This window comes from Annulohypoxylon maeteangense (genome assembly GCF_022496945.1).
Source record: "Annulohypoxylon maeteangense strain CBS 123835 unplaced genomic scaffold GGS22scaffold_3, whole genome shotgun sequence".
NCBI lineage: Eukaryota > Fungi > Ascomycota > Sordariomycetes > Xylariales > Hypoxylaceae > Annulohypoxylon > Annulohypoxylon maeteangense.
This window is the reverse complement of record NW_025953250.1, coordinates 2,322,910-2,340,193: the sequence shown is the minus strand read 5'-3', so window position 1 is coordinate 2,340,193 and position 17,284 is coordinate 2,322,910. Positions and strand designations below refer to the sequence as shown.

The following is a 17,284-nucleotide window of genomic DNA, read 5'->3' as shown; positions in this document are numbered from 1 at the left end:
GATTTGATGTGACTGGATACTGGTACTCAATGTCGGCGACCGTGGAAAAGATGGCCATCCTACCACTCCTGACCGGGACGAGCACGGCCTCGGTTGTGCCAGTACTCGTCGTCCTCCTCCTCATCTTGCGAGTCGTTATGTGAGGTCTTCATTAGGTCGACCTGACTCGCATCATCGGTGGCGGAAGAACGAAGCTTCTTAGACCCCCTCTTTGAGGGCATCGGAGCACGAATTCGATGGGGTGCTGGGTAGTGAGCGAAGCGACAATCATTGTCGCTCTTTGTGCATCTGCCCCCATCAGCCCAGAAGTGGCAGATCAATGGGTGCTTAACACCCCCGACAATGTTATCATGATAAAAAGGGCATTTGCCCTCGTCATGCTCCCGGCAGGAGTAACCCTCAGTAAACCACCAAGGGCAGATAAGCTTAGTCTCCTTAGAAGGAGCACTTTGGGTAGGTTGAGCACGGAGGGTCTGCGCAGGCTTCACTGGCTCGTCCCTAATCAAGGTCAATGAATATCCATTAGCTGTCAATGCTGACGAAGAACTTACGGAAATTCGAGGAGATCCTGGGATTGAACGGAGACCGGAGTCTCCTTTCCAGGACGGGGAAATCCAGCGGGAATCTCTCCCATCTCCACCCGCTTTACTTGGCCGTGAATAGTAGAGTTAGGCGCCGTGCTAAATCCCATGCTGCTACCCGTGTTGGAGCCTTGGTCAGCATTGAGGAGTGCCATAATCTCCTCATGGGTGGTGCTAGAAATTCGGCCAACGCCGAGTAAAATTCCCAGCCCCTAAAGGAAAAGATGTATTAGTTTTGATTTAATTAGATAGATATGTTCCAATTTTGATATATGGGCAAAACTTACAGTGAATACCTGGGCCATTCCCTTGTTTACCATATCGGAAGACATCTTGCTAGTACCTGATGATCTGGGATGAGAGTATGGTTAGTAGGAGTATTGTAAGAGAGTTATTTTGTATTTTGTAATGAAATGTAGGAATGATGTTATGTTGGAAAGGTACCTGTCAATAGATATTAATCTCTGGTACTAATGGTAATTGTCCTGGAAAAACTTGCGTGGGTTGAACGAATTGGGGTTGGGAATGCGCAAGATTAGTGGGATCAAATACCTTCTCTTAGGATTATGGATTATTTGTACCGTGTGATAATCGAGAAGCACTGAAAGTAGTGCACCTAACTGGTGGGCCTGACCGCAAAGAAAAATGTCGTTTGAATAAAATTTCCTGAGTTGCCGACTGAGAAGGGTGGTGGAAGTATTTGTGGCGAATGATCGAATGGGAAGAAATATGGTAGAATTGGTGACTTAAGAACCGAAGGCTCACCGCTGACAATGTTCAGGTGGATAGGAGGAACGTCTTACTTAGAACTTGAATATTTAACGGGATGGGGTAAGGTATGGTTAGGGCTTGGACCGATTCTATATGGCTAGGTAGTTGGTTAAAAAAACGAGGTTCTTAGGGACTCGAGAATCGGTTGTATGTTTAGAAGTCTAAGTTCTCCAGAGTGACCGTTTGTTATATAGTATTGGGTTCAGGTTTCGAATCAGCTTGGAGTGTCGAAGCTCGGACCGCTTAAATACCTGTGTTACCTAGAAAATACTTTGTCTATGTACCTTGACCCGTACATTAAACAGTAGGAGTAGTGCTGTGAACAGAACCGTACTTAGGTACTTGCTCTAATATATGAGTCGATTTACCGGTTCTTACACATGTTTGCGTGAAAAATTAAGTTTTTAGGGAAGGAGGTAGCATAAGCTTGGAGCAGTTGCCAATTGAGCACAATCGATTCAACCGGTTAAGCAACCGCAAACCCACGAAGTGGTCCGTGCAAGAAAACGTTCCTTCCTAGAACTCAAGTACCGGGGTAACGGCGTGGGTGATATGGCTTAAAAGGTACAAGTGGGAAATACAAGTAGGAAAGAACGATGATCGGATTAGAGGTAGGTACAATATATATAGTATTAGTATCTAGAAAAAGGAGGAAAACCGTAGCAATTGGCCAGTCGCCTATTGCTGAATTAGGCACGATCGACGGCGATTTCTATAATCGATTAATGAAAGAAAGATGGAAGGAAGGAAGTAGCCTCATATTTAATAGGGATGAGTCCAGTTATTCCTGTCATTTTTTATCATAAGTTTGTTCCAATATTATGAGTGTTGAAAAAATACTAGGTACATATGTAGTCATAAGCAAGTTATTTATAGGCTGTCAAATATATAAAGTTTACCTTTACCTAGGTACAGTATCAGAGTATTCATAGGTACGTACCTTCTAGGTACTTATGGTACCAGATAAATTACCTCGAAACTTCCAAGGTTCAATGAGAGCATGGAGACTTTATTGATAGGTATCTACGTACATGAATACTCCCGAGTCGTACGCAAGCCATACGAAATACTAGGTACCTAAGTATATAGAGATTATAGGATACATAGATACATGTACATGTAAGTGATGAGTCAAAATAAATCGGTGTACCTACATGTAGGTACCCAGATATGTACGTATAGTTGAAGCGTTGAATGATTGCGGGGGATGCAAATAGTCAGAGGTACCTGGGGTTACATTGTAGGGCTGTTTTTAAAACCTGAGTGCCGGAAATCTGGGGTTAACCAATCGGAAATTTCCCTCAAACCAAAAACGTCCAAACTAGGCCTAGCCCAGGAACCCCACGCGCTGCACGGCTGATCCCGCAACCCCACCCCAGTCTACTTAATTCCGCCCCGCGATTTGTTTTCTTTTCCTTTTTTCTTTCTTCTTTCCCCATACCTACATAGAAATCCAAGCTGGCCGGGTTGACCAAACTGAAAGGTTTGACTTCGCCCCAGCCTACTGGTCCCTCTGGGGCCTTTAGGTTGTTCAGTCTATAGTATCATCTCAAAGGTTGCGAGGGGAACAATTCCCTCGCGGCCATGGGGCCAATCTTTGTATTTCGCGGCTCGTGTTGCAAGGTTTTTTCCAACGCAACATGAAGGCTCTACATCGCTCATCTTTGCTATTTTTTGCTTGCATTGATGTGATGTATCCTAGGGTAGCATACACATAGAAACCGAGCTGACGAGCTCAACCTCACGTGTGTGTGTTTTACTCGGCTGCGGCGCCGATGCGTGACAGGTCTGCCCCTCCCCCGGGGCCGGCTAGCCCACTGTGCAGTCACTCGGTTCGGTTGGTAAGGGGACTCCATTACTGCCCTCGGGTTAGGTTACAGATTGTATCATATGCTGGTTCAAGAAGTTGCTGGGGGGCACACTTGGCGCATTTACAGCTGGTTTGACCCTAACCCTTCCGCGCGGTATAAATTCCCGTACATCGTCGGATATCTCCCCAGTTTTGAATTGTATGATCAGCACTGTTGGACGAGAGGAAACTGCGCGGTTCAGATATGACCATCTTGCATCTACTCACGAGATCTTCGGGTATCGTGGGGCAGTAGGTGTAGGCCAGTGTCCTCCTTGTGGATTTCCTTTCGGCGCGGTCTAGTTGGCTTGGATTTTATTATGTCTTATTTTTGGAACTCGGGTTGCGCGCGACCCATCTTTTTTTTTTTTTTCATCACAATCTTCATTCAATTGAGGACGTGGAGAAGAATGCACTTGATTACACTTACTCATTACTTATTCATTTTGCTCGGTCGCGTCTACATCTATTCTTGCGACGCGATTTCGACGACTACCTACCGGTGAGTATTGTTTACATTTGCAGGATATTATTTTGCTAAATAACCAGGTCCTAGGTTGGTATACTAACAAAGTTGACCCTCATCATGCACGTTTTATCGAGGTCGCCAAGCAAATTTAGTTCCCGCTGACGTTCCACAATTCTCCGAATCTAGTTCCCGGTTCCTTGACTAGCAGCGCAGGGTTACCCTCCTCGGCAATCTCGCCCTTCTCCATGACAACGACGCGATTGTAATCCATAATCATATCTAAGCGATGACTTACTGCGACAACCGTATACTCCTTAAACTCGACGCGAATCACTTCCTGCATCGTCTTCTCTGTCTCCCGATCGACGCTTGAGCTGACCTCGTCAAGAAGTAGAACCCCGCCCTCGGATCCGCCCCCACCGAACCCGAGGCTACGCGCACGAATGCGTCTGCGAAGAACCGCTCGGGCAAGAGAGAATAGCTGTCGCTGGCCTTGACTAAAGTTACTTACCGACATGCCCTCCTCGAGGCCACCTTTATCACGGATGAAGTTCCAGAGACCCACCGCTTCGAGAACGGCCTGAGCATCTGCGGTGGTGGAGACATTAAAAGGGTCGAGATTTTCTTGGAATGTCGATCCATCCGGGAGGAAGACGACATCCTGAGGTATGGCGATAATACGTTGGCGAAGTGTGGCGCGATCTATACGATTGAGTGGCGTATTGTCAATGTCAACACCATCGCATGTCTCCTTGATCGGATCGAGAAGTTTGAGTAGAAGGGCAACTAGGGACGATTTCCCACTTCCGGTACGTCCACAAATTGCCACTTTCTCCCCGGGGCGTATTTTAAGTTTAATATTTTTCAAGGCTAAGGTCGGCATCTCGGTTTCGACCTCGTTGCTGTACAGTTCGTCAGTTCTCAATTCAATAGAGAAGAAGAAGATCGTTCATACTCGTAACTAGCTGACACACCGTTTAGCACAATCTCACCCCGTTGTGGCCATTCCTCCGGTGGTATGATATCTTCTTCGTCCTTGACCTCCGTTTCCGCAGTTTTATCGAAAGCTTTGAGCCGGCTGATAGCACCGAGGGAAGTCTCGAGAGCCGTGTAATAAATGACTACGCCAGATAGCATTTCCCCGAATGACATCAGCGTTACCAAGGACGCGCCGGTGAACCCGGAGTTGGAACGGAGTCGGACGGCGAGCGAGGTGAGCATGACAGCGAGAATAGCGACGACAACATTAAGAACAAAGTTCAGCCATCTTTAATCTGGTGTTAGTTTCTTATAGATAGGTGGCGACAGTGGATCAATGGATGAACTGGTGAGTTGACACACGACTAGCGCACACCAGTGGTGAAAGCATTGAATATTAAGAAAACTTACTGCTGGACCATAGTCAGAAGATACGCAGGTCGCTGCGATGTATCCAAGAGGAAGACGTTCTTTGCACGATCCTCGCCGATGAACCCAAAGGCGCGAAGTGTCACGATGCCCTTCGAAGTGTCAAGGAAATGAGTGCTACACGGTGTTAGCGAAGCTGGCTATTGAATAGTGACGAGTATAATGCTGAGATTAAGCAACTTCGACTAGAAATATAGCCTGACCCTTCAGTAGGAAATGTGCCACTGGTATTTAACTTACTATAGCGGGCTCTTCGCTTCTAAGTCTAACAACCTCAACTGCCTTGAAGTTCGAAGATAAAACTTCTGAACTACATATAACATACCAAACAGGAATGGATAACTGATTGCTAGGTATGGCGATGATGAAGCGATGACGGCAGCCTGACCTATGCCAACGAATACCGTATATATAACATTTGTGAGGGCGCTAGGGAGCTCGTTATCGATGAGGCTTAGATCCTGAGAAAATAGGTTCGTGATGATGCCTTGATCAGTAGTGGTAAATAACTTGAGAGGGGCGTGTATAAGGGTTCGTAGGGCGTGGTGATGGAGGGAGACCCCGGATCGAGTAATCACATTTATGTAGAGTAAAGTGCCAAGACATAATAGTGATACGATGGCGCAAACTCCGAGTAGAGCGTAGATCCCTGCATAGTATCCGAATGAGTGCGAGGGATTGGTAGCAATGGCATCAGCTGACCAGTATGTGAGCCATATTGTCGGGAAATTGTAGAAGAAGCCGAAAAGAACCCCGAAAATGAATAATGCAACGGCGAGCATTGTTCCCATGCTTTTCACGTACACCATATATACTGATGTATCACCACTAAGTCGCGCTTCGTCGTTTCCTCCCAGTTCGGGAGTTTCCGTGTGTATTCGATCTAATAAGTTTTGTTGAGGTTCAATAGTGTCGTCAGACTCAATAATTTCGCTGGAAGCATGGCTGGTCGATGAGGGCTTGACGCCAAGACTATGGATATAGCTTTGATTAGCAAGGAGATCGCCGAAGGTCCCTTGCTCGACAACGGTACCATCTGTGCTTAGAGCGATAACGTGCGCGGCGGACGGAAGATGGCGAACGGAATGTGTGCATAAGACGGCCGTGGCTTGTCGTCGTTTCAGTATTCCATTTACCCCAAACACACGTTGAAAAACTTGGTCTTCAGTATCCGCATCTAAACCGCTGAAAATATCGTCCATTATCAAAAGGTCAGACTGTAAGTAAAGACATCTTGCTAGTGAGACACGTTGCTTCTGTCCTCCGGAAAGAGTTATGCCGTTGCTTCCAATATTAGTCCTATCTGCCTGTGGCAATGTTTCGAAGTCAGTATTAAGTAGGGTTACGTCAAGAACTTCGGCATAACGTTGCGCATCAAATGGCGAATAACCTATGATGTTATCTCTGATACTGCCGTTCGATAGGAATGGTGTTTGATCGCAATATCCAACACGTGAAAGCTTGGTAGCCATTGCTACTGTTCCTTGATTATGAGGTATCTCCCCCAGGAGCGTTCTACACAGTGTCGACTTCCCTGACGCAATCGGTCCAACAACCATCGTAAGAGAACCTCTAGGGATTTCGATATCGAGATTTTTTAGGACCATATTGTTAATCTTCCAACCGAAACTGCCGTTCTTTATCGTGACTACCGGAGACTTGTCAGATTGATCAAGGGGTGTCTTTTCCGTGTCCCTTATCGACCCAGCAGTAAAGACGCGGTAATCGTCACGTTCCTCACTCTTTAAGTATTTCTCTATACGGCTTAGGCAAGCGACTGCTGCGGCCATCAGAGGTAATGTTTCCAGTAAGTTTTTAAGGGGGTTTGACATGAGTAATAGGTAAGATAACGAAGTGAACAATTTTGTAGCATCCATGCTTCGTTGAGCCACCCCGAAGGTTATCGCTGGGGATAGGAGGAGTGGTATATAAGCAAAGACTGCGGACATCAAAATTAGCGATCGGAAATTTGACCCTGCTCGTAACTCGTCTACTCGAAGATTTTCGATGAAGCGGGCGATGGGATTCGTGAGGCCAGAGATCTTTATATTTTTCATGTTGCCGATAACACCAGAGGTAAGCCCCACACGCTTCTGAACACCGACCATCCATCTTTTTTGCGATTCGTCCATGAATCTCATGAAGGAAGATGTACCGATAACGCATACTAAAACAACCACTATGGGCGCTACAAAAGCAGCGCCGAGCAAGCCGTATAGTAACCAAGCAGCAAGAGTAACCTCAATTATATTTGACCACTAGGAGAGGAATTTGTTAGCAATGTATATTTATTTACTATGGTGAAGTTTTAGAGTGATCTCATTGGAAATTAAGACGAGGTAAGATTGAAGTTCGCATTCAACTGGCAATAGATGTGGAATTGATGTAGTACGGTAGAGGTAGGTAAAGGGATAACGAGAATGAAAATATAACGTACAAGCTCATGCATGAACTTAGACCCCCTCATTACACGTTCTATGTCAGCGCTCATCAATGTTAACGACGCGTTTTCGCCTTCATCCGCCGCACGAGCCTCTGTAGTCTTCATGTAGATAGCCGTTGCTAAACACGCGCGCATCATATATATCATCCTATGGTGGAAATACCAATACAATGATTGTGAAATAGCGATTGAGGAATAGATAAGGATGCTGGCGCCGATAAATCCATATCCGATGTTGGCAGGAACCGGTTCAGATTGTAGTAGTAATAGTAGTTGATATTAACGCCGGGGGACTGTTGCGTAATAGTTATCCTAAAGCCTTCTTAAAGGCATAATGAGCGTGCTAAGTTAAGGCTTATATTTTACGATAAAATATAAAAATTTTTAAAACTTATTTAGTAATTTATGTTCGAGGACGTGCGTCGTAGCGTTTTATGTTATATTTTTTTTTCTGTTATTTAAAGGTAGTTTTTAGTTTTTTGGTTTTTAAGGGTGTTCGTTTTGAGCGTTTTTAATTTTTATATTTAAATATTAACATTTTAATGCCGCGGTTTTTTTATAGCTTCGTTTTAGAAATTATTTTAATTTTTACGTAAAGCGTAATATAGGAAAAATAGTAGTGTTTTTAATTATATTAATTAGTAGAATTAAATTTTTATTAATTAAAATTTTTTTTTTTTTTATTTTTATTATATATTCGTAATTTATTTAACTTAATTTTTTTCGTAATGTTTTATTTTTTTTTATTTTATAATGTAAAAATGTAAATATTAATGTTTATTTTATTTTATACGTTAATAACGCGGGTATATGCGGTTATAATAATTAGTAATATATGTAAAAGTTTTAAAAACTTTTAAATTATTTATTAGTTTTATAAAATAAGTTAATTTTCCGTTATTTATAAAGTGTTATTTTAGTTTTAGGGGTTAATTATTATATAAAGCGTAAACTTTTTTATAATATATTAAGTGTTTAAAGGTTTTAAATTATTCGTAAGAATATTTTAACTTTATATTTTTATGTTTAAACTTTTTATAATATTATTTAAAGTTTTTATATTTTATATAAATTAATAAATAATGATATAATATAAGTTTAGAAAAAGTTTAAAAAAAAAAGTAATAATTTAATAAGTAGCTTAAATTTTAGCTTCGGTAACGTTTAAAAAGTTTTTTTTTTACGATGTTTTATTACGTTTTTAGGGTAATTTTTTTTGCTTTTATTATACGCGATTTCGCTTTATACGTAATGGAGATATAATTTTTATTTAATTTCGGTAATTTAAAGCTTTATTTAATTAATTTATTCGTTAATTCGTTTTTTTTAATATTATAATGTTTTAAGTATTATTTAACCGTTATATTATAAATGGTAATAATTTAATAAAACTTTCGATAAGTTTATTAAAAAAAAATTATTAAGTTATTTTTTAATTTTTATATAATTTTAATATTATTTAAATATATTTAAATTTTATTATATGTTAAGTACGGTAAATTTTAAATTAAATTTTAAAAACTTTTTTATATTTTTACGATTTTCGTATTGAAATTTATTAAATAAAAGTTTAATTTTTTTTTTTTTTATTATAGTAATTTTTTATTTTAATAAATAATAAAACCGTAACCGATTTTCGTTTTATTTTATAATTTATTAAAAAAAATTATAACATTATTTTCCGGTAAAGCGTTATATTAAGCTTAAAAAACTTTAACGGCTTTTTTTTTCGACTTTTTTTTCGTAAGGTTTATTTTAAAATTTAATATATATTTCGGTGTTTGTAAAATAAAACGTTAAATTAATTATATAAACGTAATAATTTTTTATATTTTAATTTTAAGCCGTTATAATTTTCCGGTTTTTTTTTTTTTTAAAATAAGCTTTAATTTAATTCGTTTAATAAAAAGGTAATTTTTATTTACCGTTTTTAATTTAAAAATAAATTTTTTATATATTATTTTTAAAGTAAATTTTATAATAAATATTTTCGCGTTTTTATAAAACGTATTAATTAACGTAATGCGTTATATTGGTAACGTTATTTTAATTATTATAATAAAGGTTTTTTATATTTCGGTAATATGTTACTTTATTTAAGCGTTAATTTCGTTTTTTTTTATTTATATCGCGTTTTTAAAAGGTTTTATTTTTTCGTTATATTACGTTTTCGATTCGTAAAACGTTATTGAGATTACGTACGTAATAATCGTTTTTTAAAAATCGTTTAATAATGGTTTATATACCGTATTAATTAAGTTTCGAATATATTATATTAAAATTATAACTTTTTCGACGCGTTTCGTTACGTGTCGTTTAAAAGTAAATTTTCGATTAAATTAAACGCCGAATTATTATATTATTAACATTTTTTTATTTTTTTTCGGTTTTAATATAAGTTAAATAATTAAATATTTATTAATTATAACCGGTAAATTCCCGTTATTTTTACTTTTAATTAAATATATTAGTTCGCATTTTTTAAAAATAAAAAACATTTTATTAACGTTTTTTTAACGTTTAAATTATTTAATATTTATTTTTAATAATTTAACATTTTTTTATAAAATGTATAAAACACGATATAAGTAAATATTATTAACGTAATCGAATCGTAAGTTTTTATTTTAATTTAAAACTTTAGTTAAATATAATATATATAAAATCGAAAAAAAAGAAAAGTTTTATAAAGTATCGTATTTAATATATTTAAACTTTATAATTATTTTTTTTAATCGGATTTTAATTTTTTTATTAATAAAAAACTTATTAATTAATTTAAAGTAGTTTAAGGTTTAATTTTATCGTTTTATTCGTTTTAAAAGTTTTTATTTAAATAAAACGTTAAATGCTTTTTATACGTTTAAAATAATTATAAAAATTTTATATTTATTTTTTAAGGTATATTTTATTTCGTGTATAAATAAAGTTATTAAATTTATAATTAAATGTTTAAAAAAAACTTTATAATGTTAAAAGTTTATTACGTTATAAATTAATAAAATTTAAATAATTTTTTTCGTTAAAAGTTTTTTAAATTTTTTATTAAGGTAGGAAAATAACGTTATAAAACGTTATAAACGAAGGTTTAATTTATTTTTTTTATTAATTTTAAGAATTATTATAATTTTTATTTAATGTCATTACGTAAGGAAATAAGTTTAACGTAAAAATTAATGAAAAATGTTATAAATATAATGTTTAATAATTTCTTAAAAAATTTTTAAGATTTTAATAATAATTATATTTATACTTAGGAAAATGTTAAATATTTTAATAATATATTTTTTAACTTTTTTTAAAGTAATATTTTTTTTTTAAAGTAGTTTTTGTTTCGAAAACTTTTAGTTTTTTAAAAAGTTATATTTTAAGTTATCGTTATTATTAAAACGTTCGAAGATTATTTTACGTAACGTTTCGGTTTTTTTTTCGTTATTTTCGATTTTTTTTTTATTAATTTTTAACGAAAAAAAAAAAAGTTTTATATTTAAGTTTTTTTATTTTATAAGTTTATATAGTTTTTTATTAGTATAAATTTGGTCGATAATTTCGTTTTAATATTTTTTACGAACTTTTTTTAAAATTAAATAAAAATATCGATATTTTTTCGAAATAATGAAATTTTTAGGTGGTTTATAGCGTTTAAATTTCATGTATATTTTATATATTTAAGTAATTTTTTCGTTTTATTAATTAGTTTATTTACCGAAGTTTTTTTATGGTTTTTTAACCGTTTTAATTATTTTTTTATAAATTTTAATGATTTTATTTACGTAAATATTTAATTTATAAGTTAAGTTTACTTTTTAAACGTCCGGTAAAGTAGTTATTTTAACGTTTATTAACTTTATAAGTTTTTTAAAATCGTTATTAGTTATTTTTAAGTTATATCGTTTCGGTAGTTTTAAATATTTACCCGAGATTATAATAATTTATATATAATAATCCGAATTATATTTAAGTTTTAAATTAACGATAATATTAGTAAAAAATATATTAAAAAAAATTAAGTTTATTATCGATTCGTATTTATAAATAATTTTTTCGGGTTTTTCGGTATAAGTTATTTTATTATTAATTATTTATTTTATAACGTTACGATTTTTATTCGCATTAATTTTATTAAGTTTAAAATTAAAATATTAAATATTAAAATTTTTTTTTATTAAGTAATTAACGAAAGGTTTTAAATTAATAACGTAATTAATTATAAAGTTTATTTTAAATTATTTATAAACGTTTAATATAATATAATTATTAACGTTTATTTATATTATATTTTTAATAAATATAAAGCGTTTAAGTTATATATTTAACCGATTTTTTTTTAAAGTATATATTATTATTTTAAAATAATTAGTTTTATAATTTTAAGTGTTAATTAAAATGTATTTATTATATTTAAAGTATAAAATTATTTTAATATTTTTTTTATATTATAGTTTTTAAATATATAAAATATTAATTTTTTTAACGAAATAAAGTTTTAAAAAAGCTTTATAAAAGATAACGGAATGCGTTACGTTATATTATATTATTTTTAGATTTTTAATGGGTTTTTTTTTTTTAATTTTACGACGGTTTTTTTATTTGCCGTTTTTTCGAGCTTTTTCGTGTTTTAGTATTAATTTAAAGTAAGAAAAGGTTTGTTTTAGTTTGTTTTAATAATTATAATAGTTAAGCGAGTTAAATGTGTTAATTTTATAATGGAAAGGGCCGAAGTAACGGCTTTTATGTTTATATTTTTACTACCGTTAATTTATAAAACGTTATTAAAAGTTATTCCCGTGAAGAAAGTTTCGGTTTTTTTAATAAATTTAGTAGTTTTATTTTTCGAACGTAAGTTATTTAGTTAATTTATGTTGCGATTTCGTTTTTTATCCGTTCGAGGTTTATTATTTTTATTATATTACGAAGTTATATTTTACGTTTTAATAAGTTATAAATTTATTTTAAGGTAGTTTTATTATATTTCGAGTTAAGGGTTTTAACTTTTCGTATCGTTAAAGTTTTCCGGTTTTTTCCCTTCGGGTAAGGCGAATTTATTTTTATATTTTTTAGCTTTTATTTGTTAAATTTTTAAGAGTTTTTTCTTATTAAAACGAATTATGGTTTTTTTCGATTTTTTCGGCGTTATAAAATAGTTATTATGCCTCGTTAAAAACGGGTTATAATAATTAATATATTTAAATAATTTAACGTATAATTTAAATTTATATTTATTTAACTTATTTTTATAATAATTATAACGATATTAACGTTAATATTTTTATAAATTATAATAATTTTAATATTTAAAGTTATATTTTTCGATTATTTATTTTTTTTTAAATTATTTTAAAATGTCGTTAATGTTAAAAAACTTAAAAAAACGTATCGGTTTAAAGAAAAAAATAATTTAAGTGTTTTATTTAATTTCCGGGTTCGATTTATACCGGGACGGGCGGTAATTAATTAGTTATTTATTAATTTAAGTTTTAATTTTATTATAAATAACGATGAAAATATTAATATAAGTTTTTAATTTTATATAATTTAAAAAATTATAAAGTATATTAAAAATAATGTAATTATATTAAACTTTAAAGATTTTTATCGTTTTTACGTTAAAAACTTTTTTTAATTTACGTTTATTTTTTAGTTTTAACATTTATTATTTAAATTAAAATGTAAAAAATTTAATCGTTTATTTTATATTAATAAGGTTTATATTAAAAATTTCCGAAAATTAGAGTTTTTTTTTTTTAAATTTTTTATATAATGCGGTGCGTAACGTAAACGGTTATTTACGTTAATTTTTTTAATTTTTAAATAAGCGGATAAATAGCCGAATATTTTTTTTGTTCGTTACGAAAGTTTCGGAAATTATAAAGTTAAAGTAAATAAGGGATTTTTTAATATTTATACCGTTTTTAAAGTTAAAATTAAAGTTATTTATAAGCTTTATTTTAATTACGTTTATTTATAATATTTATTTAGTTATAATAAATTTAAAAAGTTTTAAAAATAAGGTATAATATAAGTTTTTAATTTATATAAATACGTATAATATTTCGTTAAAAGTTAAAAATATTATTATATTTAAATAATTTATTAATATTTTCATAAATGATTTCGTTTAAAACTTATATTTAATTTAATGGTTTTTTTTATACGATTTAATAAATAAGTTTAAGTTTTTAACGAGGTTATTAAAAACTTATTTATTTATACGGGTTAGCCGTTTTATTTCGTTAAGTTAAAGAAATATAACCGTTAAAATAACGTTTAATTTTAATTATAAAGCATTTTTTTTAATAAGGTTAATAACGGGAAAAATTTAAACGTTAATGGGTTTTCGTTTTTTATTTTACTTCGTAAGGTTCGTAAAAATGTTAAACTTAATTAAACGAGTATATTAAATATTATCGTTAACGATTTAATATTATTATAAGATAATGTTGGTTTTTATTTTCGTAAAAAATTATTTTCTTTATATAAAAAGAACAGTTATCTCGAAAATGGGGGCCTAAAGTTTTAATATTTAAATGTGGCGGGGTTACCACTGTTAAAAAAACGAATATATTTCACGCTTTTATATTAATAGCTGTAAATGTACGAATATAAAATAGAAGGAAAGGTGCCGGTTCAGATTGTAACAAGCGGCTAGTGAGATTGTTTATGAATAGAGGCTGGCAGAAAAAGAACCTAATTGTCGCAAGCTTCGCTGGAATTGGAAGTATCATAGGGAGAAATAGAGTTTTAACCAAGACTTTCATGAGTCCGATTTCATGACCGTTACGTTTGGCTTTATTGATATGATGCGAGAAGCGTTCAGAGAGACGCTTGGCAGCCACATTTTGGTCTAGAGGATACAGGTCGCGTATTCCTAAGGCCTTATGATACCCTTCAAGGAAGAGTTTATTGAGCCAGAAGTAAACACCTAGAGTGTATATACCGCTGGTTTCTTCGGGGCTGTGGTCTTTTGAGTTCCAGGCAATCCATCTTGCTTTTCGCCGGGCCTCAAGCAAGAGCATGGCGACTTTCATAGCTAGTGCGGCCGTAAAGATAGCGGTGAAGGCAATTTCTGGTCGAGTTGAGGAAGCCAACCAATAAGTTCGAGCCTGTGCAATATCGAATAGAAGTGTAAAGAAGAGATAGGCGCTCAAGAAGATAGAAGGTCTTGGTGACTTGCTATGATCAAAGTAAGAGAGACCAATCATGCAGAGAGCTGCAGCAAGGCGAAGCACGGAGGAGATAATATCAACATTGCTAGCGCCAAAAGGGAGCACGGTGATCAAGATAAGTTGTGAAAGCTCAAGAGAGGCATACGACACGAGAGCACCCTAAGAAGTCAATGAGCGGGAACGCGAACAGGTATTAATCGGTTATATTGAGCACTCACAAGCTTGGCTAGCCGTAGCAACGGTGCACCTACGATAGTAGGCTTTCGTATGAGATAGGCAATCCGCCATGGCGACGAGAGGATGAAAATGGCCGCAGGAGCAAGTGAGAAGAACAACTGCTCAAATCTAACTGTGAAGTCAAAGTCACCTCGACAGCCCAGGACATTAGGTCCCAAAGATTGGTCATTAGCATCTGCGCATACAGAAAACAACATCCTGTTCCTCTACTCTAAGCCTGCTCACTCAAACAAGCCTATAACATTGAACAGAAAGCAATCTTTTGATTGTCACAAATCCGACATCCCACATGTGTTATTACATGGCGACCTAAATAGTTAAAAGCTATGGATCTCTACCAGGTCTATGACCAACCGAAAATGGCACAATTCCGAATACCGTATCGCACGCCATAACGACTGGCCAAGATAGACTAGCTTCATACGTAGTATGTATTAATGCAGATAGATAGGAAGAGAGGTGGTTTTGCTCTGTATCAGTTCGGTATAGCAAAGTCGAAGTCGAATTCTTGAATGGATTCAATTGAAATTGAGTCTAACACTAGCTCATAGTTCGTAGGGCTGAGTTTATGGAGAACTCGTCTTGACTTCATCGGGAGAAGTGAGTAATTTTAGAAATCGTTCGCGTTCGTCTTGGGGTGTCTGGAAAGAAAGTATTGAGCTACTACCTTATCGATACGGGCGGGATACGAATGCGATCTCGGAATACGAATTAGCGGGTCTGGTGCGACGTACGTACCTCCTTACATGTGGGATTTCCTAGAACGTGGACAAGATTCGAACTTGGAACGGCAGCGGCAGAGCTGGCTGAAGCAAGTACTAGGTATCAATTGAGGATGCAGCGGCCGCGTCTTCTACCACGTAAGGCGATATGCCTGCGTTCGGCTAGCTATCTCGGTACGACCCATAGCGCAATGCCTAATTTAAATCAATTAGGTACCGTACAACCCTCGAGAAATAGTTGTTGTTGTTGAAACCCTTTCTCGGCTGCATATCCTCAATCCAAGGTCATGGAGAACGGGGTTATACAAGATGTCCGCATGGACAAACAGACCCGTCTTCCTATTCTCCAACAAATCTCCTTTGGTGTCACTGTCTATTCCATTCAAATATTGAACACGATCGTCCATTGGTACAGAGAACGGACCACTCCTTCCAAGTTCACCCCGAACATCATTAAATATTACCAATGCCGACCATCATTGTCTGTTAGGTATGAACAATCGCGAAGAGCTTCATTCGGCGACTTTTCCACTAGTCGAGTAACCAAATCTGACAGAAAATCCACATAGAATATTCTTTCCCAAGTCGTATGATCCGAATACCTCTCAGGCACCTCTTCCCACTTTATTCAGCATTCATGGAGGGGGTTTCTGCTTCGGCGATCCAAGCAACGACGACAAATGGAATTCGAACTTCGCTAGCATGCACAATGTGCTAGTTATCTCCCTCAATTACCGCAAAGCCCCTTCTTATCCTTTTCCGACTGCTACCTATGACCTCGGGGCCCTAATGCTAGCTACGTTCGACGACGAGAGCCTTCCGATAGACAAGAGTCGTATAGCCGTTGGCGGATTCTCAGCAGGCGGGAGCTTGACGCTCAGCGTATGCCAATTACCCTCGATCCGGGAGAAAGTGAAGCCCAAGGCTGCGATACCTATATATGCTGTAGTAGATAAGAGTATACCAATGGAGATCAAGACGCAGACGCGATACTACAAGCCCGACCTAGGCTCCGGTATGCGAGCCGAATCCACTGACTACTTAGAGGCAATGTCTCCCATGTTTTTCTGGAGCTACATCAACCCGGGGACCGACCTCAAAGACCCACTGCTTTCGCCGTATTTCGCCCCTCGCGATACCCTACCCCCGCACATCTTCTTCATCTCCGCAGAGTTAGATCAACTGGTACACGAATCCTGGTGTATGGCGAGCAAGATAGCGGGACGACCAGAACCCACATTCTCAGAAAGAGCGGGTCGAGAGAAGCGATCTGCTGGGAAAGGAGAGCTCATTTTGGACGACGAGAGGTTCGCATTTGAGCATAAAGACGAGGACGGGAAGAGTAGCGTGCGGTGGTTACTAGTACCAGACCAGATCCACGGGTTTGATAAATTGCCGGAGAAGTGGCAGGGCGAAGAGGGCTTTGAGGATGCAGGGTTGAAGGAGACGGCTTATCAGAAACTCGCGGGGGAGTGGTTATATGACGTCGCATGGAAATAAATAGAGAGCACTGAGTAAGTCAGGTCTTACATTCCTGCATTCCGAATTCCAATCGAAATAGATATTAGAGTATCCACCCTTAAACCCTATTTTCTTCAACTCTTAAAGTTCCGCTAATGTACCATCCATCCGCCTAACT

General features: G+C 35.3%; 4 protein-coding genes across 4 annotated transcripts; 1 reads left to right on the top strand and 3 right to left on the bottom strand.

Moving 5' to 3' along the window:
• Positions 1-59: 59 nt before the first annotated feature.
• On the bottom strand, positions 60-913 carry GGS22DRAFT_198158 (uncharacterized protein; the record flags this gene model as incomplete). Its single annotated transcript, XM_047966100.1, has 3 exons — positions 60-498; positions 552-793; positions 869-913. 3 exons carry the CDS (start codon positions 911-913, stop codon positions 60-62), a joined length of 726 nt encoding a protein of 241 aa, XP_047822242.1.
• Positions 914-3,577: 2,664 nt separating this feature from the next.
• On the bottom strand, positions 3,578-7,926 carry GGS22DRAFT_155802 (P-loop containing nucleoside triphosphate hydrolase protein). The gene is made up of 5 exons (XM_047960269.1): positions 7,515-7,926; positions 5,318-7,335; positions 5,060-5,194; positions 4,626-4,937; positions 3,578-4,572 (listed from the first exon to the last, which is right to left on the bottom strand). The coding sequence occupies exons 1-5, from the start codon at positions 7,665-7,667 to the stop codon at positions 3,819-3,821; spliced, it is 3,372 nt and encodes a 1,123-aa protein (XP_047822241.1). The 5' UTR covers positions 7,668-7,926; the 3' UTR covers positions 3,578-3,818.
• Positions 7,927-14,054: 6,128 nt separating this feature from the next.
• On the bottom strand, positions 14,055-15,584 carry GGS22DRAFT_155800 (uncharacterized protein). The gene is made up of 2 exons (XM_047960268.1): positions 14,905-15,584; positions 14,055-14,845 (listed from the first exon to the last, which is right to left on the bottom strand). The coding sequence occupies exons 1-2, from the start codon at positions 15,118-15,120 to the stop codon at positions 14,087-14,089; spliced, it is 975 nt and encodes a 324-aa protein (XP_047822240.1). The 5' UTR covers positions 15,121-15,584; the 3' UTR covers positions 14,055-14,086.
• A 136-nt stretch (positions 15,585-15,720) lies between these two features.
• On the top strand, positions 15,721-17,272 carry GGS22DRAFT_155797 (alpha/beta-hydrolase). The gene is made up of 2 exons (XM_047960267.1): positions 15,721-16,135; positions 16,215-17,272. Exons 1-2 carry the CDS (start codon positions 15,933-15,935, stop codon positions 17,143-17,145), a joined length of 1,134 nt encoding a protein of 377 aa, XP_047822239.1. The 5' UTR covers positions 15,721-15,932; the 3' UTR covers positions 17,146-17,272.
• The last annotated feature ends 12 nt before the right edge of the window (positions 17,273-17,284 follow it).